The following is a 25,677-nucleotide window of genomic DNA, read 5'->3' as shown; positions in this document are numbered from 1 at the left end:
CAAAACAAGCCTGACCTGACTACTTCATTTGTACATCTGCCTGTAGATTGATCGTGTACAGCCCTCCTCCACATGCTTCCAACCTCGCCGCAACATCTTGTGGTTTGTGGCCCCTTTTGGCTCGTGTGCTTTGAGGCGTAGTCCTCGCCCAAATCTGATTAAGACACATCAAATATCGGACACTGTAACAGGGGGCCAGATGGGTCAAGACCACGGTCATGGTCATGAAGCGCAGTCAGCTCCGCCCACATGTGATCATCAAGTAAGCAATAACTGAGCGTCCCTTTATCAGCGATGAGGGCACGGCGCCGTGCATGGATGGCTGGACAATCACCTGTTCTGATTGATTTTCCTCTAATGTAGTCTGAGCTGGAGATGCCAGAGAGAGATTCTGAACGAGGCATATGTACCGAAATGTAATGTCAGGTACAGATACATGTACCAGTACAGAGGTTTAGATACAGGTTCCTGTACCTGTACCAGTCCTGAAGTATTTGATAGAGTGACCTGTGGTCTTCAATGATGACAGAAACATGAATGAACAGTTAACAGAATGTTTATTTAGACTTCGGGTATCTTCTGCACAGAACCCATTTTTAAGAAGGATCTCAAAGGATCAAAATTGTTGCTGATTTCAATACCCATACAATGTTTTCATCTTTTTCCAGTTCAAAATTTTCATCTTTGTCATAGGAATAACACAATAGTGACAAAAATATTGCAAGGGTAATAAATCAAAAAGGTATACACTTGAAATGTTTATTCAGATATAGTACCAGCACATTGATATTCTGGAATTTTTGACCTGTGCCTACATGATTTTTGCAGTACTGTACCAGTACCAGGTACTATTCTGAATGAATAAAGACTCAAGGTCCATTTGAAGTTGTAGACTGTGGCGTTTTCATGCTTGGTCCGAAATTGGCACAAATAAAATCCCCAGCTGTTCTTGGACTATATGAAGTAGGCTTTTGCATTTTAACTTCAACTTTCTGTTTGTAAACTTTTGCGAAGAAAAACTGCTCTGCATGTCTGGAAAATATCCATTCTATAGCCAATGTTTGACCCTCCGTGGTCATCAAAACGTATGTAGGACTGTATTCAATTGTGATAAATCCATTTTTATGTTCCCCGGCGGAGGAAAGTACATGTACAAGGTCAAGGAAAAACAGGTGTCACTATTGAGTTGGCTGCCATTGTGTTGCCCGCTGGCTGTGATTCCTTTAGCTAGCTGATTGCAGATGAAGACAACGTACAATAACCTATAAATCTGTGGGGTACTGATACAGGAAGTCTTGGCTCTCCTCCAAAATACCCTTGGGAAAATGTCATGTTGCTGTCCCTTGGGTCGAGTGCGAGGAGGTTGATGCAAAAGTTAACTCGTGTCTTGCAGCGCTAAAAAAAACATTTTGTTACCTTCGATACATTGATGAAGGTTAGACATCCTTTCTTCAGTGACTAAAGAACAGGAGCTAATTGAATCATTAGCATACAACCTTGTCTTAACTTACTATCCTATTGAACCATCTTCCCTTCATTAACATATCTATTCAGAATCAGAGTTTTGGTATAAAACTTAGTTTTACCAGATCCTTCTTTAGTCACTGACAAAAGATAGCGGATGCTTCGTCTGACTGTTTCAAAATCTTATCCAGTTGCTTGAGTAACTATTTTTGGCGTATTTGTTACCTTCACTGCCAAGGTCATGTTTTGGGTAGCGTTTGTATGTGCTTGTACAGCATGACTCGAGAAGCTATGGATGGATTGTCATGAAATTTGGTAAGTGGCTACGGTCTTGACCTATTGAAGAAATTATTAGTTTGGATCTCTTGAAGGCTTTCCTTGGCATTGCGCCAGAACTTCTATTTTTGATATGTCGTATTCAAAATATGTGATATTCTGGACAAGCTGTGGTCATGATTTTGGGTTGATACATACTTCTTGTTGCAACATACATTCTGTACCTAAACTTTCCAAAATCTGTGACTAAGTTTTGTTGGATTTCAATCGTAGTTCTGGGATAATGACAGCACTGAGACAGAATTCGACCGGTTTCGACTTTATTCGTCTTTATCAAGAAAGGATTGTTTTATTGATTTTTGGGGTATTGAATCAGATATTTCTTTGTTTGAAAGCAACCCGAGTGCTGTTTTCACTAGTTTTGTAAGTCTGTGTGTTGAAATGGGTCTAAAAGCCCAGATGGTACAAACTCACCTGGAGAAAGCCTGCTGGCGAAGACCGTTGAATCTACATTAGAGCATATTGATTTTCAATGGAACTCGTTAGGGATTGGCCAGGGGGAGGACCGTCTCCCAGGAAAATGGTTCCTGGCATGGTAATGATAGAGTTCGTTAGGCTGTGATTGATCTGGTTCAACGGCTCTCAGCGCTGTTGCCCAGGTAAGGTTGTAAGAGCAATGCTGGCTTGTTTCCAACAACTGTCAATCACCAAACATCCTCACTTCTCAGATGACCAGGGCTGTCTCCAGGACCCGTACCTCCGTCCCGGGAAGGAAATTTGCTTGTAGGGACGGAAACAAATTTCAGCCTGTCCGCCCGAAAAATCTGATCTTCATGACAAGAATTGATGAAAAAGTATTTTCGTCAGCTAATAGAAAGGAAAAGTCACAACATGGGCTCCCAAACGAAGTGCGGGATGGAAAAAAAACCTAAGCTGAAGACAGCTCTGCAGTTTACTTAGGATACTTTTACAACTGTATGTTTTGTGGGGCTACATCCTTACTCAGTAATATGCAGTCTTCAAATGCATAAAATGTCAGTTAAGTTTTCATTGCACACTTTTAGACTCCTAAAGGGGTAAAAGGAAAATAAATTTTACTTGCATTTTAGTACAGAGTTTCAAGACTCCCTGCATGTCCAGCATATAGATCGGAAATGTCAAAGGAAATTTTATTTCTGTAGTTATTATTAAGATGTGTGGATGTAAAACGTGTAATTGTCATAATGTGTTAGATATAACAATCGTATGTGTGATAATTAAGTATATTTTTAGCCCTGTAGGCTGGCTGTGAATGCATCCAGGTAATGTCAGGGGGTGCTGTCTTCTCATCTCAAGACATTTTACTTCTTGCGCTAGGCTGGCTCGGGTCCAAGGACAATGGAGAAGAATTTTAAGTAGTTATGGACGAATGTCGGCTTTTAGCTCAACGAAGTGACAGCGCTTCCCGTCCCACTCATCGTTTGGGAGCCCATGTTGTTCATTACGTGTACCTTTGCCAAGAAGGTTGTGTTTTAGGTGCTGTTTGTCTATGTGTGTACATGTATGTGTGTGTGTGTGTGGGTGTGTGTGTGGGTGTGTGTGAGTAAGCAGCATAACTCGAGAAGCTGTACATGGATCCTGATGATATTTGGTATGTTGGTAGGGGTCTAGAAAACAAAGGTCAAGTTTGATAATGTGTCCCCTAGCAGTTACTGTAAGGTAATGCAGCGGAACTTACAGTTTTGATATCTCGTATTTTGGACATGCTGTGGCTGTGACTTTCAGACTTCAAAGGAAGATAACTCAAGAAGGTGTTGACATATCCTCATGATTTTTAGTATGTAGATAGCTTAAGAGTTGCCAACCCTCTTGAATTTATCATTAAAAGTTCCCACCCCTCCAAAATCGATAGGTAAACTAGGTTGCTAGGATTCCCCATGAAGACCCTCACATATAGAAGTTTAGAACCCAGTCAGTCCTCAAAACACATTCCCATTCATAGCGAAAAGTGTCGTTCCCAATGGACATATCCAGAAGCTGGTGGTGAGGCGAGTAGGCAAACCTTACTCATCTAGCAATACATCTTGAATACCGAGCGTTGCCTTGACACTTTCTGGGCAGAGTGCCCACAGCACAATCTGTACAATGCAGATGCGGCTCCCGTGGTACGGGTTCATCGACTTAACACTTAGAAATGTTTGTAAAATGTACAGTCGCGAGGATCGATCGATCTTGAACTAAACTGAAGTATAGGGCCAAAGTTGTACAAATTCTCATCCTCACTTTGTATTTCTTACTGTAAAAGGCACCTTGAGAGTTTGAGTTTATTCAGATCCACAATTAGAGAGTTCCTGAAAGAAATATCTTTTAAATGCTATTTTGCGTTTTTGACCTGTTTTTCTGGAAATTGTGATAGAGTGGAACCAGCGCCATTCTGGGGGAGATAGGTATGTTTTCAAGTTAGCTTGTTCTTTGATTTCATGCTCAGTAGTGAAAGACGTTTTGTTATGGTAGCTGGTATGGAAAGTGGCACACAGGGACAGTCCTTGACAACAATGAGTGATAGGATGCTTAACCAGGTTGCTGTAATGTGTGTTATATTTGCGGCTATTTTGATCTAACAGAATCTCAGCATTAAAGTACCCAAGGTGAACAGGTAGCTTTGTGGGACAAACATTAATGGTTGGTAACGAGTGCCTTGGTAATACACAAAGTCCCAGGCTCATCAATAAAGCTTCCAATGTTGTCATCTTTTTGGTCCATGGGTACTTCTGAAACAGGGAGGGATGTTTACCACCATGAAAAATGGAAATGTTGTTTTCATTGTGTCAGTCTATGTTTCTGAATGTTTGTTGTCAGCAAAGCTTTAGAACCTCTGGATGAATTGTGGTGATATTTGGTATGTGGGTAGGTTTTTGAAAGATGATGGTCAGGGTCGATTATGGGCCCCCTGGTGGCTTTGATTGTTACTGCATCAGAATTTCTGTTCTTTTTTAAATCTTTTGTACTGGGCATGCTATGGTCTTGTTTTTTTTTGTGGCAGATAGCTTTTGATGTCAGGAAAATGTGGTATAGATTTGGTCCCCCTCGCCGGTTATTCCTGTAGCAGCTCTGCTAACTTTTCTCTTACAAGCATCTCCCTACACACTGGCTATAAAATTTCCAAAGCCCATTTCCATCATGAAGGCAAAAACCAGAACTGTTCCCTTCAGGGAATACTGTAAATGCAGTTAAGTTTGCATGGTTTTTATTTCGCGCAAAGGCAAAACTTGAGTGGTTTGAAGTTCGCGGCAACGCTATAGTCATATACTGCTACAGTATTGGACAAAAATGTTCGCGGTGGTTTTAAGTTTGCGGTGAAACGGTCGCCGCAAAAACCACTGCAAACATTTCTGCATTTACAGTAATGGGCATTTCTACTCTCAGCAGTTTTTCATAATTACTCTGCAATATAAACCTGTGCTCTTTGAAATTACAGGTCTGCCCGTACCCAATCATGGATACGAATATATCATCCACATCACTTGTCTCCCAGAACATTTATTGATTTGTTGAGTAGTCTGTAGCCTCCTCTACCACCCACACGGTGACATGCAATCTTGTATGAGAACTGTTATATTCTACAAGACGAATGGTAGGAAGTCGGGGAAATGTGTCCAAATGTAACTGTTGTAATGGGGGTCAGGAATACTTGATATGTAGAGATGAAGAAAGTGGGATAGGAGGGAGGGGGGCAACCTAGTTTCTTGAGGCTGAATTCATAATGAGATATGCAGTCTCTACACTTGAGTACAGCAGATATTTTGTTGTGAGGTCAAATTGTCTTCTGCAGAAAATGAATGCTATGCATAAATGTTATGTCGTAGAGTCAAGCTTGTAATAACCACGAACCATGAATATCAAAAATCAAATGCAAATAATATTATGCAAATATCAACTTGATGTCACTTAGTACGAAAAGTAGTGTATGCTATTTGAAACGTCTGACCATTTCCAAAATCATATCCAGTTGCTTGAGTAACGGTTATTTGGCATATCGTATTAAGAGAATACTTGCATGTCTAACCTTCATCGACGTTTCATCCGTGTTGTTAATTACATCATGAAACTTTGTTCTTTGTCCTCTCCAGGCTGCGACAACAGCAGCAGAACGCCACCTTGCCGCTCTTTAAGAAGCGCAGTGCCTCGTCCAGCGTGAAATCTTACAGCGCGCCCATGGACGACGGGTCCGACCCCCTATCTGACGAGGACCTGGATGACTCTCCGTAACACCCAGCATGCAGAGTGTGGTACAACTGACACGACAAGTGCACCATGACGGCTCTATTGTAGTCTTTCTTCTTATCTTCAGTTTACAACATATCCCAACACGATGTGCAACAGACTGTATCTATACACATGTAAGGCCTATGAGAATACATGTTGTGCTTGTGGTTTCAGTCTTGGAAAAACTAGGGTCCTTATAGGTATTTTTTTTTTTTTTTATTTCGGCCAAGGGGATCCAACATATACAGTTTATCATAACAAAGCTGAAATGGGTCAGTATTTTCAACGGGTAACCAGAAACATAACATTTTTGTCCTAGGCCTAACGTTATATACTATAATGTAGTGACTTCCATTTGTGCCTAAGATGCCACATTCACCAGGACCAGGGATGGACCAGGAAGGGTTTTGAGAGGGGCGGGGAGTCGGGGACAAAAATGAAGGTAAAGGCCTGCTTAGAGGATTACAAAAAAAGTTTGCTTGAAAAGTTGACAAGGGAATATACGTCAGTAAAACTTACATATGTACTGTTGACCTGGAAAAATTGGGGCCAACATTTTTAATTCCCCTTTAACATGATTCCTTTCATCCACGCCTGAGCACATTACCTATAAATCTTGCATATTTATGATGTTAATACTGCAAGAAGTGTTCCACTGTTTTATGATCCCATAAAATATGAGAACTTGACCTCATTGGAGATAGAATTGGGTTAGATACGGGAGATGCATTGATTAAGTGATACTGCACAGATGCCCCTTGTATGAACTAATCCAAGTACCTCTATGACAAATTCCTTAATCCTCCCCGATGGCCAATAGTTCACTTAGAGTTGATGAACATGACAGTAACTCTCCAACAATGAATCTTCCTTCCACTACCGAGGGCCATATGGTCCCCATTTTGCTGTCAAGTTGTTCAGGGAGTCATCACTTAACTGCCAGGAACCACAGAGTCTTTACTGTAGATGGACGTTGGATGTCAATCACATTAATTGGCATCCAATGAATTATCAAGACAGGCAACATGACCTGTCACTTTGAATCCTACATTCATTACAGAAAAGATGACAAGGACTGGATGCAGAAACTTAACTTGTGTTCCTGTTCGTTCATTCATTCGTTCGTTCAATCAGAACCTTGTAGTGCCTAGTGGCACATAGGGCAGCAATTTTCCTCGCTGTTTCAGTAGCAGGGTATCTTTTTACAGGGAGGGGTTGCTAGCCCTTCCCCTTGAACATTCTTGAGGCACCTCCTCGAGCTCCATTTTATGTCCCTTCTGAAAGACAAGTGCAGCCCCAACCGAGATGTCCTGACCCAGGATTGAACCGGGGTCTCCCAGTTAGTATCTAATCCGAACCAGTAGCTCAACTTTGAGGCTGCTACCAGTTGAGCTACTGGGCATCCCACTTGTGTCCACAGCCACTCCATATGTGCCAAACATGATTGTAAACAAACATTCTGTTATCAAAACTAGTCAGTGCTGGGGCTCATTGCTTCATTAATAGTACCGAAGTAATGAGACTCTACAAAGGGATTTAAAGAAGTCTCTTGTGTTGTTACCATGACCCTCTTGTGGACTGCAAATTATTCTCGATTTCCCCCATGTGTACTTTGTGTCCTAAGAGCAACATTACCACTGCTGTAGCTAACATCTCTAAAAGTGTATAACGACCCAGGTATAACCCTATGTACACAGCAGAAAGTATCATAATTGTAAGGTCATATTACCGACCAAACATGGCATTCTGGTTGATGTTGTAACTAAGAGAATGTGTGGGATGTTACATTTATAATCAGGCATATTCTTTTGCTGCAAAACAATTGATATACAAGTTTCTGTACAAGCAGGGTCATCGGGTACTTTTGGGACCAGGAAATTGTCAGTCTATGAACAGAGCTGTGTGAACGAGATATGGGAACATATTTGTATTAATTTTTTTGTATTTTTACATATACAGAATTTTCACAGGCATTCCATCTAGGATGACCAATGGTTTTAGAACTGAGCTTTATATAGTTTTCTTCTGTACATGTTGAACTTCAATATTGGTTTTATGTTGGAGAGAGAGAGAGAGAGAGAGAGAGAGAGAGAGAGAGAGAGAGAGAGAGAGAGAGAGAATGTAGACTGTGTTCTTCTTGATATGAAAGTAACAAAACTGTATTGATATTAACCGCAAAATTGATAACATCAGATGATGTATTCCAGTTTCCTCGCAAGACAAATGATGCAATCTACATGTGGAATTATTATGAGCAACCATTTATATCAATCAACAATATGCTGGAACATTGTTATGCTCTTTTGCTGCATGTTCACTTATACTGAAAGGTTTGTGTTAATGGAGATGAAACAAATCTCTGATTCATGCCAGTCCCTTAGTGCCAAGGGTAGTTTTAAACCTGCTTTCCCGTCTTGTGTTGAATGTAAATTTCCATTCCTCCCTGGTACCATAAAGGAAGTGAGTCACTCTCCTTAAAATGTTTGTGGGAAGCCGTTTAGACTGTAAAATGGGGGAAAATGTAGAAGACTTGTCAAGACAATGTCAGATTCAAACCACGGGTTGTCTCCAGGACCACTCCATGACATTGAATTGATGACAATGTATTTTTGTAAGGTTAAAATGACAGATTTAACAACAAAAAATTAAGAACGTGGGCTCCTAAAGAATGAATGGGACAGACACAAATCTAAAGCCAGAGACAGTCTTGATTCAAACTTTGAATCATGGAATTATTCATAAGCCTTGTTGCTTCTAATTCAGGGGATGTCATCTTTTTCATTAAAGAAAGTGTCACTGTTAATGAAAGTCAAATTGCTGGTTCCTAAATTTGTCATGCGGCTCAGTAGACAGGAAAGGCCTGTGTATGATGCTCATTAAACTTCTATCTGTCGACATGTCGTAACCAATGCAAATTTGGTACCTGGATTTACTTGCAAATGAGAGGAGGTTAAGGCCACACCAATTTGATTTCTTGGTTAACAGATTTTTTGTTGTAATTTTAGCACAAAAAAATCATGAAAACAGAAGGCTGGGGTGAAAACTTGCACCTGACCCTGTTCACTCCCAGAAACTGTGTGCACCAAAGTGCAAACTTTCCTCTGAGATTCTGTTTTCCTGTTGATTTTCCAATCTAGCATTTTTTTTTAAATTCTGTTAACCAAGAAATTGAATTGGTGTGGCCTAATGAAAGGCTACCATAGAACCAAGTATAAATTGGACGATAAGTTCAAGATGGATACGATGTATCCTTTGAATGATCACAATGGTTATTGGAGATAGATGGTATATCATTGATGTGGAACCAGTATGATAGGTCCTCCCTTTTACTGGAAACGGCAAGTTCATTCAATGGTTACTGAGCTGACATATGTGGAAAGTTACACTTAGGTATGTATGTTTAAGTGTCAACATCTATAGAACACAGTACTTTGTATTTGTTAGTTGATACACAGACGTTTAAGTACAAGTCAGTCTTTTATTGTGCATTTATTACATGGAACAAAATTGGCAACAGCCTACATGTATGTTGCCACTCTGTATTATATAGTCATGATTTAGCACTATATAGCTTGTATATCCATCATGGTAAAGCTATCCATTGTTTTTGTGGGAACAAAATGTTCTCAAGTATTTTAGATTAATAGATACCGGTAAGTCCCCTTGTAAGCAGAAATGAGTCATTTTGACCAAGGAATTTTCCATAATCTATATGCAGCAGAGAATAATTACAATGATCATGCAGTCAGTTTCTGGCATACAGGAGAATTTTTCAACTACGTGTCTTCAATGTGGCTCTTACATAATATGATCTTAAACATGCTGGCATGATACAGTTATAAGCCACAGATTCAATGTAGATCATGGTTCTCACAGTGTATAGCAGCTCCTAGTATACTGGAAGACCCAAGCCTGTATCAGTACCCAATGACATTATATAAAAACGTACTTGGTAAACCCAGGTCCTACAGATAAAGTATCAAAGTTGTTTGAAGAAATTGATTATGGTTTGAAATATAGCCTGTTAGTTTGTTCAGAATACTGAATTATGCATAACATTCCACTTGATAAGAAATTCATATGTTGGATGTTTTTGTGTGTAGCACTATACAGAGATACTCTACTGTAGTATAAACAATTTTACTTACTATAATACTAACCCAGCATTATAATTCATAACCTTGCCTTACACTATGTATTTTATGGTTCCAATTTTGTACTGTACAATGTCATGTATTTACACGATAACAAAATCTTAACATAGACATTTGATGACACACATAGTATAACGTGTAGTATACATCTACTCAACACTATAACATGCTTGAAATCAATGTATATGTCATTACTATCGGTAATTTTATATTTTGAATAAAGCAAGTGTATATTTATTGAAGTCAGGTTGATCTGTGTTTTATGCTTGATGTTGATTGTGTTATGGGCCATTTTGTGACCATGTTGTGCAGTGCTGAAGTTAGATAAAGCTGGAAGTGTAGGTTGCTCTTGGTAGAAACATTACAGCTTTCAGAGCTGCTCGGGGGAAAAGAGGAAATAGTCTATAATATATTCAATCATACATAAGGCCACACCAATTTAATTTCTTGGTTAACTGATCTTTCAAAAATGATTTTAGCACGAGGACATCATTGAAACAGAAGGCTGCGGTGAAAACTTGCACCTGACCCTGTTCACTCCCTGAAACTGGGTGCACCAAAGTACAAACTTTCCTCTGAGATACTGTTTTCATGTTGATTTTCCAATCTAGCATATTTTTTTAAATTCCGTTAACCAAGAAATTAAATTGGTGTGGCCTAACATTGTACTAGTGATATATAATGGTCTTAGACTACATCTGAGACCCAATTGATTATGTGGAACAGTTCCTACGTCATTCTCTCTGCTCATTTGCTGGAGTTCAGTGGAAGTTAATTCCAGTCTGTCAGAGGGACTTGACATTTTGATCTGTGTTCCTTCGGGAGACCAATTAGCAGATTCTCAGGTAAACTTGACCTGGGTGGTGTTCTACTCAGGTCCAGATGTGACAGCACAACTTTTAGTTCCGCCCCGGTGATGGAGGGGACAACTGTATCCTGCTGATGGCACACCTGACCTTTCGACCTCTAACCAAGCACCGTAAATGTCTTAAAGTTTGCAGGGATTTGATTCTTTTGGTAGGGGCTAGGGACAGAATGGAGAGTGGTTTTTAGTTCGCAGTTGAAACGAGGGGGTCGGTAGTCAGACGACGGAACAAGTAATTTCGTGGTGGTTTTAAGTTTGCAGTGAAGAGGTTACAAGTACCGCGAATATTAAACCACTGAGAAAATTTCAACATTTACAGTAATGAGTTCTGTGTAGGAAGTCAGGAGATTACACCATTGCTAAACAGATCAGCCAAACAGTAGCAAATGGTGACCATGAAATTGTTGGCAGGACCTAAGGGGAGATCCAAGAGGGATGGAACTTCATGGAAGAAGTGTAAAAACCCAAAGGGGCGAGTACACCGCTCCCAGGATTCGAACCCGCGTTGATCCCGATCCGCATGGCTTGGGAATCCAATGCGCTAACCACTAGGCTGAAAGGTCGGGACCAGTTAGACTGGTCAGTTAGTGGAGGTTGATTCCTAGTCTCCAAGCAGACCCAACAGTTGCAAAGACCGTATCCAACTGCCATAAAATTTTCTTTCTGCCAGTTGGATACGGTCTGCAACCTATAGATCTGCTTGGAGATTAGTTGATTCCCTCTGTTACAGAAGGATGAGTATTAAAGAACAGAAGTGACCATGAAAAAACGTGCAATACTGATTCACAGAAGAAGAAAAAATGTTTTGACCAGACAATCATCTGGCCTGGTCCATGCCTAAGCCAAAAACAAAGATGTGCATGAATATATTCAGACCTGGCCTTGAAGGGATAACATGAATATGTTTTTCATGCAAGTATTAGATATGACTCCTTTTCTGTCCCTAATAAACCTAAAGCATCAAACCTCAAAGAGTTTATGTGGATATGTGTAGTTCAAGAACTTGTAAAAGATCAGTTTTGAAATACTGTATGTGTACAAACACATATCTAACATTATATTGGAAAAGTCATTTTCTTATCTGTTTTTTCTCTTTCAGACCAATATCCTCACACCAGTCTCCTTGCCCATCTTCTGATGCAATGTTTTTAATATTGAGCTTTAGGCCACACCAATTTAATTTGTTGGTTCTGAGAATCGCCCGCTCCTATTTTTTCCAAATAGAAAATAAATAAATAAGAAATACACAACACCTCCCATTCAGGAAATTTTTACTCACTACATTACAATCAAGCCATTCAACAATTTTCCATTATAGCAAGATGGCCTAAAGGCCTTTCTTCTGCTTTTGTCTGCCAATGTTTTATGTTCAACATTTATGTTTTTTTCATGAATGGCAGAAGTACATATTAAAAGAATAGTACTTTTCATAATTTTCCATCAACAGGTGCATCTACTGGGATGAGTTGGTTGTCTACCATAGAGTCTTTGTTATTTTTCAAGCTGCAAAATTGAATAATCATATTATTCTTTACGTAAAGCAAGCCCCTATCTTCACCTCACACTTATTGCAAAATTTTTATTTATTTTCTCCTATAGCGCCATATTTTTTCTGAACCAACAAATCAAATTGGTGTGGCCTTATGGCATACTGTAAAGCCTACAAGAAATAGCGACGGTCAAAAGGACACAATGTCCTTATTTGACATGGATAGGGCCGCTGACATTGCAGTTTATGTAACATTACTGGTAAAAATATGTTCGTTCGTTTGTGTGTGTGTGTGTGTGTGTGTGTGTGTGTGTGTGTTGTCGTGTGTGTGAGAGAGAGGAGAGAGGGAGAGAAACAGACAATAAGAAAATGCTGACAATTTTATTTTCAAGGTTTTATGCTTTCTTCTTTTGCCAATGTACTTTTTTTGTCATTAGCACAATGATTGTTTAGTTCCCTTTTCAGAACCCCTTGTAAGATTCTTTTACTGACAGGTTACGTACTTCAAAATCCTCCCTGGTACGAAGGACAGTATACATTTGATACTGGCAGAGGTCAGTCTTAATGACGTACTGGCTGGCGCTTGCAATGGAGATTTTCTTTTAAGAGTCCTGGACTCTTTTATCTGACAGCTTTGAACACTGATTGACTCCCAGAATGCAGATCTGAGATTTCTTAGATTGGCTACAGAATGAAATGCCTGGATAAGGTCCCCAGTGAAGTGCTTTATCCTTGCTCACCCATACACAGAGGTGATCTTTTGTGTTTACATCTCTCTTTCTCTTTTATCTTGAAAGAACAATAAAACTTAATTCCTTTTATTTCTACTTGGCTTTACCTGTAAATGCCTGGCCCTCTCCTGCAATGAAACAGAAAGGAAAAAGAAAAACGTTTTTTACGTCAGCTGTTTCAAGGATTTTCTGAGGACAAAATAGTTGTTAATGTGCAGTTTTCAAATATCAACAATGAAATAAAGGGAAGTCCTGAAATGATGCCTTTTAGAGCTGATACACAAAAGTATACCAGTAGATTTAGGACTGGGACAAAATCACAGTTAAAAATATATAAAAATCTTTAACAGCGGGATGTCTGGGAGGTTAAATTGGCAGGTATGGCGTTTCTAAACTTTTGAACTGTTGGCTTTTGTGTCTCTTGAGACCAAGTACATTATATAGATAATGTCCTTGTTGAGACCAGCCTCTCTGGTAACCAGTCCAAGCTTCTTAATTGTGTAGACTTTGGCCTCTTTTCTCCGTCTGTCTGCATTGTATAGTTTGTGTTTTGCTTCTAATAGCCTGGATGCCAGATCTCTATAATGTCTAGTCTATTGTATTTCTCAAAGTCTAACTTGTGTTGTAGAATTTCCTCGGGGGCATGTTGGTCCTGGAACCAAGGAGATGGCCTCTGTAGGCCCTGGAAACAGTCTGGCATCCAGGCTAGATTTTTCTTGGCTCCTCTGCATTCCTTTTCTCAAACTCCAGGTGTCCCCTTCCTCTGACATTTGGATAACCCTGTCAGCACTTAACACAGAAATGCTGAAGATGGGTGTGAAATCTGTGTTAGCTCCATCCTGTCAATCTCCCCAGTGGCAGTTGAGTGATTGTGATAGTCCAGGGGTTGATGACCATGTCCTTGGGCTGACTGGTATTAAAGGCAACCAAAGCAATATAAGGGCCCAAAAAGATGGAAATAAAAAAATGTTGAAATCTTTATGGTAGTGACATTTAGTAACACTGTTTAGTACATTTGCGTAATAACTTCATACTTTGAGCATTTTAAAACCGTGCAAAATTGTGTCGTACGATGATCCCCTTAGTTTCACGAGCCTACAAAAACTCCGGCGATAATTTTCAGTGAGTTCTCACATCACAACGACTTCATATTTTTGCACCATAGACGTTGCTATACATTGTGATAGTGTTGTTTTAACTAATCATGTATAGAAATGACTAAATGAATTGACTTTCAAAATCTGATTTTCGGGCCCTAATATTGGTAGCACTTCCAGTGTAGCGTTATGTGTTAAATGTCTGTTGATATTTTCAATGAATGCAAAAACATATGATTATGATAAGAACAAGGACTGGAGCTGATCTGTCGAAAATTTGAGTAAATCCAATTTTTTTGTTGGCAATTGCAGTTCAACTTTGATGAATATGCCTTCTACCATTGAACATATATGAACTTTCAAGTAGATTAATGATAAATGTATTCCAAATTCGTGCCTGTGGGCTAATTGCAATAAACATGAAAAGGACAGACAACTATTGTAGAACAGTAAAGCATGTGTCTACTCTAGTCTAGAAGCTGACTCTAAATTCTAACTTATGATATGATGCTTTTTCTGAAGAAGGTGCATCACATAAATTTCAATATGCAATACTCAATCTAATCCCTTGAGTGCCACAGAGCCTGGATTCTAGTCCTGAATGATTCTTGCAAGGAAAGAAAGCTGAGAAAAGGGTGAGAAATGCCTTCGAATGACACTTTTTGTTTATTTTGGAACTTTCAGTCCGGAGGTCACCTCAACCTCTTACCCACCTGAAACGGTCGGTCCCCCGCAACCACACCAGCTAATTGCCACCACCATATATGGTCAGCCTAGCCATATTTGGCTCATGCAAAACCAACACTGTCCATATTTGGGCATGATGACTCTTTAATGTGGCAATGTTGACACTGTGTCCTCAGTAATGGTGGTTGGGCCCGTGCTGGAGCGTGTTCCGTCCTGTAGCTCCGTTTTCCCCAGGCGATACCGCTTGGACAGCCGCACCAGCTATATTCCGGGGCGATCGTAAGGTATGTGAAACTATTTCCTTGCTTTAAAACCGATATCGGCGTTTCCTGTGTGGATCAGACCCGTCCAAATCGGGAAGGGGACACCGCTGAGGTGCGTCTAGTGGTCCGCGGGTATCCACCTACCTGCCCGCTCGCCAAAAATATTTTCACGTCGTTTCAAACACTTGTAGCGCACACAGCCTAGTCTATCGACATTTATTCACATTTTTGTCATCCCTTTATCTCAGTTCCGTGCCAATTTCAGCGCTGTTGTCTGTATGTCGCTCTCTCTCTCTCTCTCTGGACATTTTCCCCGTCAAGTTGTCTACACAGGTAGTGCGGCCCGGTGCTTTATCACCTTACTTGATCAGCTGAGAGCCTACAATAGGCGCCGTCTTTTGTGCAGTGTTGCTGCCGCATTGTGTGAAGCGTGAATGTGGAAAAGACAAATAGAAAATAGCGGACGCTAATGAACCCACCTACAGCGAGTTCACCCATCCGTTCGTCAAACGATTGTTTTGGTAGAATTATTTCTGCGGGAGGGAAAAGTTGGTCGTGCGCTTTGAACAAATAGACACAGGGGCGCCATACAGACAGGTGTATATTGATGCAGGGCGTGTTCGCTTTTTAATGAGGGAGATATGATAGCCCGCCTAGGTAAATTATGAAATTTAATGAAGAAAAGATTGATCTTCTAGTCGGAAGCTAAAGAAAATAGGGCCCGCCAAGATGATTTTCTTTTTTTCTTCTTTGATGTCAACTTTATTTTATACCCCTTTGGATCATCTGAAAAGTAACTGTTTGATTTAATGACTAAAGGCTTAGCAGGTAAGAGATTATCTCTGTGCCAAGAAGATACCTATGTTGCCAGGGCCCACTGCTAATCTCTTGTCAAAACTTTGAAGTTTTAAATGTGTGAAGAGGGAAACAAATCTGGTTGTGAATATTCAAGAGAATGTGTTGGCTACTGTAATACACATCTTCCTTTTGTAGAAGAAAAGTCAAGCTGACTTGACTTAGGCTGTATTTTTGGGTGCTCCTGTCATAAATTCATATACTGTATACCTGTGCTATAACTAAATTTGCTGAAGAGCTTAAAACCCTATCCATGCACCTCTGTTAATGGCCATACTAAAGAATACACACCTTCCGCTGTTTAGTTTACCTACTACTGTAGACTTGTGTTGTGTTAACACATTCTTCACACTCTATGGGGGAGAGGGTGTAGTCTGTTTTGATTTGGTCATTTTACCACACATTAAAGCTTCTTGAGTCAACGTTTAGACTGGGATGGGGTGGAAGTGGGTCTAAGTGGGTTTCCTAAAAAATTGTGTTATTGGAATCAGAATCTAATCTTAATGTCTTGAACCTGGTTTCTAATCAGGGTTTGAGTGTGGACACAAGTAACATGGTTCAAGCTCCCATGTGCCATTCAGCCCGAGACTCCCTGCAACCAGTTTCTGGAACAGCAAACGCGGACTGTGAATCTAGACTCAACCGTTGAGTCTAGATTCACAGTCCGCGTTTGCTGTTCCAGAAACTGGTTGCAGGGAGTCTCGGATCAAACAAACCTGTCCAGTACCAATTTGAATAGGGTCTAGCACTTGTTTGAAGGTGTCCCTCAAAGCAGCTACAAGCACCGCCCTGTCCAATGGTAAAATGAATGCATTAAACATTACAAGCTATAGCTTTCTTGGTCTGCCGAAAGGTTTCAGACACAAAGATTTCATTTCAAGCAATCAGCAATGTGATAAATAAATGAAAATATGTCAAACTCGCTGCAAGGTGAAAAATTCATTCTACAATCTTTTCAATGTAAAATTTATCCTAATAGGACAACTATACCTTACTCTCCCATGTCCCTGTTTCACAAAGACAAAATAAAAGGCAGTGATAAAGGGAAAGCTGATACGTGTCTGTAGCCATTAGTTTTGTTTGAGTTTGAGCTGATGCTTTTGTTGAGCTGTAGATGGCCGTTTGCGATAGAGCCATGTTTTTATCACAAAACAAACAGTGCGATTCTATATTCATCCCCAAAAGTCTCATTGTATCAATTGTCTTATAAATACTTCAAAAGGAGAATTTATAGCACCAAGCCAACTGTAAAGTGTAGATGATTACCTGTTTGCGAAGTTGTCCATAGTTTTACAGTGTTGTGACTGTAGCGTTGTGGGTTGTTCTATACCTGGAGGAAAGCCCCAAGGGCAAGCAATGCTTTGTTTCACACTTGACAGATGGTGTCGAGATTGTATGTAACACACATAGCTTGTATCAATGAGAACTTGCTTACTTTTCTCTTATAACTGGATGTACTGTTTCCTTATCATAATACAATATGTTATTACACCACAACAATTTTCCTCTTGATAGTCCCTTATTGCTTGTGTTTGCATCAACGTGCAATGGTGGTGTGAACATGCATCAATTGATCAAATCAAACAATTAGCAGACCACCTTTTTCATACCTTGCTGAGAAAATCGTACCATCGTCTACATTTTTACTCAATTTTGTACTACACATAATCACGATTTGCATCATTCGGTTGCCAGACAATCCTGCATTCTTGGCTTGTTTGAGTAAATACATGTAACCCACGTCGACATGCATTACTCAAAACCCTCTTATCATATTCATAGCATCATAGCTAAGCCCGAATCTGCCGTAAATGGCACCTGTAGGAGGGTGGTTATATTTTAGATTGAGTGGATTTCTGCGGGGAGGTGCACACCCCCACAGCATATGTGGAGCAGGAAGAGGAGGGGCAGCATAAAAACAGAGCCAGCATGATGCCTTGTGCTTAGTACATGCCAGCTGGTAGGCTGATTGTACAGAGGACATCGTACGGTCTGCATGTTGCTTACATTCCCATCAGAATTGCTTGAACAGAAAGTGCCTGCACGTTTCAGCACACTGAGGCCTTACAGGGGTAAGTATATACAATCCTAGCATATCTATTGAAGACAAGGAAAGAAATGTAGGAGGGAAGGAAAATTCCTTGCGAGATTGATCGAATATGTGTGTGCAAATCCTACAGGAATCGTGTGGGGACACGCAACATTGTGCATTGGTGCAGCCACTTCAGGCAGTGATCATGCCATTAGATTTTCCCTACCCATAATTTGCTTCCCTCTTGACGTAATTAGAAAGCTGGAAGCCTGAAGGCAGCACAATCATTTGAGAATGAAGGAGGCACTTTCAAATTGGTTTTCTAAGTGCACACCCAGAGGATGATGTCCGCTACACATACCAATATATCATGGATACCTATGAAAGCATTTCGTGCTGGGTGTGCTGAGTGAAGTTGACAGAAACAGCCACGAATGGCAGAATTATTCCCTGTACAGACAGCGAAAATATTCGAAGTATAGAGTCACATACGTGTATGCTCGCTGGAAGATAAGCCAGAAGTTGACAGGATGCCAGTACATCAAATTTTACAACCCCTTTGTAACAACCACTTAGTTTATAGCAGCGCTGGCAATAAGGTTTCTCTTAATAATTTATCCTCTCCAGATTACCAAGAAGGGATGATTATAGATGGGCAAAGAAATCGAAGGTTTCTTGATTAAGATGAATAACTGGTGAGAGCTTTGATCTTTTCACGAGTGTACTCTCTGGGATTTGCACAAATTAGGCAAGTGGTATAATGTGAAGGTTTATTCTAGGTTTGATAGAAGGGGCTTTACAGACTCAATCAGTTATTGTGGAGACAGGAAGAGAACTTATGGATAAGACATAAATCATGCTCAAGTATGCTATACCTGTTACATACAGCATACAAATGTAATTAATATCTTGAGGAAGAGCTTTCAAAACTTCAATTCAGTATTGAATGAAAGTATTATAGCATAGCCTTGGAGGTTATAAGGAATATGATGCAAGTAGAAAAAAGAATGATGTATTTTCTCTACATATCAAAGGGGAAAAGTGTGACAAAGACGTTTTTCACAAAGAGCCTTTAGGGTACTAAGTACCCTCCATAGGGTCGGTTCTAAATGTATCTTCACATAATCCAATTATCATGTCTGATTCACGGTGTGTTACAGAACTTCTTTGAAATGCTAAAAAGAGGGATGGAGAGAGCAAAATTGATTTTTGTCTGACCTTGCCATTTCGAGGACAAGGTAGAAGATTATGGAATTGATTTTTTTCTGAAATTGCTATTTCAGGGACAGGCTATAGGAAAAGATTGCAGATTTACACTTTCCAAGTATTACTTATCCCACAATCAGGCATCTGCAGCCAGCATATTTAGAAGATACAAACTTTCAGCAGGAATGGCAGTGCAGCAGCAGTGATCAGACTTTTTACCTTTGCCAGAAGGTTACGTCTTTGGTAGCGTTTGTATGTTTGTATTTATTTATTTATTTATTGGTTCAGCATGTACATGCCAGGGTTGCCCAACTAGCTGGAGGCTATTACTAAGGGTGAACCCATGTGCGGTCATAGGACTGTAGGTTTTGGACCATCTCACACCGGGGCATGCCCCTACTCTTTTTCGAAAGGTGTGGTTGGTTCTTTTACATGAGCAGGGTGTGGCTCTCCCCAAACACCGGACCTCCATTTAACGTCCTATCCGAGGGACGTCCCTAACCCTATGTTTGTATCATGTATGTATGTAGTGTATGTATCAAGGTTGTATGTATGTTTGTGGATTTGCAGCATTACTCGTGAAGCTATGGATGGATTGTCATGAAATTTGGTATGTGGTTAGGTCATGTCCCATCAAAGAAGTGATTAGTTTTTGAGCCCACTGGTGGCTTTTCTAGGTACCGCATCAGAACTTCTGGTTATGATATCTCATGTTCTGGACAAGCTATGGTAATGATTTTCGGTTGGTATATTGCTCTTGTGATCGTGAAGAAGACATAAGTTTGGGCCTTCTAGTTTGGGGCTGAATTTTGCTGGTATGGAATGTGTCTTGAAATTTATAGACACGTCGAGTGCAAGAAATACTAATTCTTTTTGCATATGTTGCACAGCTTGTGATGCAACGCTCTCTCTGAGTGCTATGATACATTTGTGGTCCGTATTTGTTGGTGTTTTCATGTCTGTTTGCTTTAGTAAAGCCCCCCTCCTTCAGGCCAGGCTGGAGCTAGGGTACTTCCCCAGCTTAAAGAATTTTTCTGTAGGGCAGAGCTTTGTGCTCCTTTATTTGAACAGGTCCAAGTGCCTTAGTAGGCTTTTCTCACAGGCCACTAAACACATGGATCGAGGGGAGCAGACAAATGGCTCTGCTTGGAAACCCTCCAGGATCCAGAAGTAGCAGCCTTTCTTTGTTGAAGGCAGGTTTTTCGCTACCCATTATCAGTGGGTCACAATTTGGGCTCCCCGGCCCGAGGTATGCTGCCTGGAAGGCAGGCCGGGCCGGCCGACAGGGAGATAGCTAATTGCCGGGTGAGTTTGAAAGGTGCATTTATCTTGCATTGGGAAGGGTTTCGACTCCCGCCTTCCATTCAATGACCAGAGGTCTTTTGATCTTAATGGACGTGTGCAGCAGTTGGCCATTCTGTCCACTTCTGTAGAAGCTCGCTCCGTTTGTGATGGATTGCGGTAGTGCGGTCGGTCCGAGGGAAGTTTGATGGCCTTTTTTTCTCCAGGGATGATTCCCATCCAATGTGTGAATTCCCCTGCTGCAATGATATACCTGTACTGTAAATTCAGTTAGTTTTGTGGTAGTTTTATTTCACGGTTGGAGGAAAAAGGAGGGTTTTCACAGTGTTTTAAATTCTGTAATACAGTGTAGTCATTCAGGGGAGACACATTTGCGGTGTTCTAAATTCACGGTGAAGATGCCACGAAAAAATGATACCACCGTGAAAGTTTCACATTTTACAGTATTTCAAATAGCCTTGGCCTACTTGCATTTTCAACAGAGAAGTGTTGCACAGACAGGTGGCTGACAGGAAGAAGTGTTGCTTTCGTTACATCTAAAGGCTTTCTTATCAATAGCATATTTTTTCTATGCTGATTACATGTACATGCTCTTGGCACCTGCTATACTTCAAAACAAGGATACACATATTGAGAAACCGTTGGTTTGATGCATAGCACACTTCTTGATAGGAGGTAGTAATAGTATGTAATATCCATTCAGGCTTGACCATTTCGAGGAAATATGGAGCAGTAAAGCATGATGATAGTCATGATGTCCATTTCTACCATGCGTGGCTTGTCATGATTGACCCCGTTCACACTCATTTTTTTCAATCGCGATTGAAGTATAATCGCGATTGAATCGATCCAATCGCGATTGATTTTTTCAGTGTGAACGCTCCCAATCGCGATTGGAACGATCCAAAACGATCCAATCGCGATTGGATTGTAACTACCTCCGGAGGTAGTTTGATTGGATTAATCGCGATCGGATCCAATCCAATCCTATCAAATTTTGAGTGTGAACACAACTACGATTCATTCCATCGCGATCGGCGGAGATTTCGGCTGGTTCCGGGGGTGGGAGGTCATACATGCGGGTACGTGGGGTCATAGTTCGCATCGCGCGGGAAAACAAACCCAATCCGTACGTCAGATCGCTCTTTGACAACAACAACAACTTTTCATCGTCAACAATGCCCAAGAAGAAGAATAAAACTCCGTCAGTAACTTCAGCTGGTGGCAGATGGCGCGATGAGGAGACCAGGGTCCTCATCACAATCTGGGGGAGAGAGGAGGTGCAGGCCAAACTGGGGAAATGTCACCGAAAGAGGGACATTTACCGCACCAAGTGACAATGTCTAGCGGAAAAATAGACACAAAACAAGGACAACAAGGACAACAACAACATTTACCAGATGATCGCCGATAGCATGCTTCAATCGTGCTTCAATCGCGATCGGATCACGGCGTACTTTAATCCACTTGGCGAAAAGCAGTGTGAACGCAAAAGTTTCTTTGTGTTCAATCGCGATCGGATCGAACAATCGCGATTATACTTCAATCGCGATTGAAAAAAATGAGTGTGAACGGGGTCATTGTAATGCGTTAGTCTGACTGGTGTGATGATGGGCTGCAAAACTTGGCAGCATGTAGAAATCTGTCAGACCAAAGGATGGATAGTCTTCAAGTTCTACAGATAAAGCTATAATGGGGTTGTGCGCCTATCATTGCTGCTATAATTCATGTTGTACATTTCACAGTGAAGAGCAGGGCCCAGTTTCAAGGACTGAAATTTGTGCTTGGTCGGGTTGGAAAACAATTTCACCGCCTGTCAAAAAAAATCTAACCTCCTGATATGAAATTGATGAAAATGTATTTTCTTAAAAATGATTTAGGAATGAAAATTAAAAGCTGTCTCCCATTAAACAATGAGTGGGGTGGAAAAAATTAAAGCTGGAGAGAGCCCTCAGGTGTAGTCTACACAATTGTTAAACGATACAAAGCTGTTGTGCTGAAAGGCAGAATATAGGGCTTGGCAGGTCCATATAATTTTCTGATACATACTGTACTTAGGCCACACCAATTTAATTTCTTGGTTGTTAAACAGATTTTTAAAATAAATTTTAGCCACAAAAAAAATCATGAAAACAGAAGGCTGGGATGAAAACTTGACCCTGTTCACTCCCTGAAATTGTGTGCACCAAAGTACAAACTTTCCTCTGAGATTGTTTTCCTGTCGATTTTCCAATCTAGCATTTTTTTACAAATTCCGTTAACCAAGAAATTAGAATGGTGTGGCCTAACTGTACTTATTGTGGCCATTCCCTGAGCATTGGTCAGGTTCACTCTATGGAGCATTGCATGGCTACAAACCTCCATCTGTCTGTTTTGAATTCTGGTGGCAGACTTGAGCCGGGGCGGGCAATATGTTCCCAGCGTGAAGCCTGACAAGAGAAAGTCGTCTACCTTTGAATCTGTGCGGAATACTGATGTCAAGGTCGGGAAGACCTTTATGCTGTCTCAGCACGGGAGAGAGCACCCGCCAGGGACCTCTAAAACCCGGAATTTTCTTCCGACTGAAACATCGGGATGACTCGGTCTAATTTCAGCTGAATGCCGTTTGGATACATGATGAATAACAAGGCATATGCTTACCGACATCATTTTGATGATATTCCAAACTAATGGCAGGACTAACTGTTGTGTCAGTATCCAAGCCATCTTTTACCTCTTCTTGCCGGGTGAAATTGAAATATTCCGAAAGCTCAACATAAAATTTAATTCAATCTTTGTGTAAATTTTCACAGGTAGTTTTCCAAAATCAGTGCAGGAAATTGTTGAGCAGTTCCAGCTGTCATTTGTTCGGTCATCTTAACAAAATTGAATGTCACACAGCGGAGTATTATTAAAATCTCTTCCGTAAAAGGGGCCGTAAAGAAAGGTTTGACTGAGCCAAGAAATGTGAAAGGACTTGCCAGCGGTTGCCAGTAAAAGGGACAGAGGGATGGGACAATATTAGCAAATGGAGCCACAATGGCCAGAGGGCGAGTCGTTTCTTCTTGCCAAGTGGGGCACAACGTCTACGAGCCATGTAATAGCAGGGTACACCCGAGCCATAATGAAAAAGCAAACAAAGGAATTCTCTCAAACCCAAATTCTCTCTTTCGGGCGACAGCAGATGATTGTGTTGAAAGGGTTTCATTTAGCATACGTCCCTTTTTCCAGTGGTTACCAAAAATACACAGGTTGTTCCAGTTTCAAATAGCTTAGAGGTTGACTTTATCCTAAGGATCACAATGACTAGCAGTTGCCTCGTGAGCAGAAAACAAGAACAAATAGGAATCAGGACAGAACTTTACCTCCTATTCTGGGGAGGGTAAATTCCCAATCTGTGTGACCTTTGGAATCAATGACCCTCAACTATAATTCTTTGGGAATTAAGCAGCACTTCCATGAGACAAGTCTTAGAAGATGTTTCTAAATTCTGACGCTGTGACTATGTAGTAGTACCAAACTTTGAGCACAGAAGTATATTCATTCCTTATGAAGCAGGTGTACTATAATATACTTGATTTGACACAGGTTAACTTCTGAAAATTAAAGACTCTCCAAGCAGAGGTTAGGTTCTAGCTTCTTTTGGACATCTTCGTAGGAATTTAGTCGGTCAATTCTTTTTGTATACTGCCCTGTAGCACACATAATAGAAAGCCAGACAAAATGCCTAAATGAGGCTCAAACAAGCTTGAGCCTTTCACCTCTGCTTGGAGATCTAGAGAAACATAAAGAGCCAAAACGACACATTTGCTTGAAGAAGAAGCATAGTCAAGTCTCGGAATGCAAAGCAAGGGCTGCCAAAGGGAGCAAATCTGCTATTCTGGCATGTTGTTGTCCAAGGACTGCAGACAAGAACGGCTTGCTGTGGAGTGGGTGGCTGTCTGAAGAATGGCAGAGAGTTTTTCAAGTGTTTTCCTCCACCTCACAACATGTTCAGCCATCCTCATCACACCCACTCCAGCCAATGGCACTTCCTGATTGGTCGACTAGTGCAAACAGAAAGGGAGAGGAGAGTGAAGTGTTGTAACCAGATGCAAAGGAAATGGTCCATTCTTAGGGGAGAGTCATTAACGGTAGACTCATACAATGTACAGTACCTACAAAACGCTAAATTCATTTACTTTTGTTGGTGATTTCATTTCATGGTAGAACGGGAAAAAAGGTTTTCGCTGTGTTTCAAATTTGCTGTTGAAACAATTCTGTTGTAGGGTAGTGAAAACATTAATTCAAGGTATAATGTATTCGTGGTGGAGAGATCACAGTGAAAATAAAACCATGACAAAATTTTAAACCTCTACAGTCTCCTGGCCTGAACTAACTGGAAGTACATATTTTGCCTGCCTCCTTTCTGTAACTATTATCCAAGACATATGAAAGACTTTTTATGAGAATTGAGCGATCAAAATTTCAGTTCTAATGTGATAAGCACTCCCATTGCTCAGCTGTATTGGTACATTTGTATACAGTGAGTAGGGCATTGACTCCCCCACCTACTTACATGTAATTGCGGTAGACAAAATGACTTAATTGCACCATCCCCACCCCTTCATTCACAGACATGACAGCTACGCCACCAGGTGATTGGCTTCATTTGCATACCTGATAATAGCTCAGGTAATCAAGCCTCATTACCTCCTTGATTGAGCTGTCCAGGGGTGGAAGACTCCTCCCTAATGTTGTTTTCCTGGGAAATTCTGCTCAACATAATGATATGTCTTGTGGGCTTGTCACTCATTTTGATTGTCAGATATTCAAAATGAAAAATATCTTACTCAGAAGAACTCTCAGTGTCACAGGTATTTTGTTTCCTGATATCAAGGAGGTTTTATATAAAACCTCCTTGCTGTTATGAATACTAGTAATAGCATATTATATTTCATCCAATTTACATGTTATGTCAATGTTTATGTTGAAGTGTAACGGCAACTCAGTGAGTGGTCAACAGTGCAGTATAATTATAGGTTGAAGACTG

At 40.6% G+C, this 25,677-nt stretch overlaps 2 protein-coding genes across 6 annotated transcripts in view; both read left to right on the top strand.

Annotated features, from left to right (window-relative positions):
* LOC136438579 (coiled-coil domain-containing protein 102A-like) overlaps positions 1-8,974 on the top strand; it is a 56,638-nt gene extending 47,664 nt beyond the window's left edge. Inside the window, exon 9 of the mRNA XM_066433443.1 lies at positions 5,850-8,974. Within this exon, the coding sequence (XP_066289540.1) occupies positions 5,850-5,988 (139 nt within the window). The 3' untranslated portion in view covers positions 5,989-8,974. The remainder of the gene's footprint in view (positions 1-5,849) is intronic.
* A 6,183-nt stretch (positions 8,975-15,157) lies between these two features.
* Positions 15,158-25,677, top strand: part of LOC136438575 (docking protein 5-like) — a 53,142-nt gene continuing 42,622 nt past the window's right edge. For 4 of the 5 annotated variants that reach the window (XM_066433436.1, XM_066433430.1, XM_066433437.1 and 1 more), the window contains exon 1: positions 15,158-15,292. The gene's annotated coding sequence lies outside the window, so the exon portion shown is untranslated. Of the gene's footprint in view, positions 15,293-18,078; positions 18,199-25,677 lie in introns of those variants that run through there. The other variant, XM_066433434.1, reaches the window with a different exon arrangement.

Source organism: Branchiostoma lanceolatum, chromosome 7, assembly GCF_035083965.1.
Source record: "Branchiostoma lanceolatum isolate klBraLanc5 chromosome 7, klBraLanc5.hap2, whole genome shotgun sequence".
NCBI lineage: Eukaryota > Metazoa > Chordata > Leptocardii > Amphioxiformes > Branchiostomatidae > Branchiostoma > Branchiostoma lanceolatum.
The sequence above is the reverse complement of the archived record's forward strand: the minus strand, read 5'-3'. Positions and strand labels throughout refer to the sequence as shown.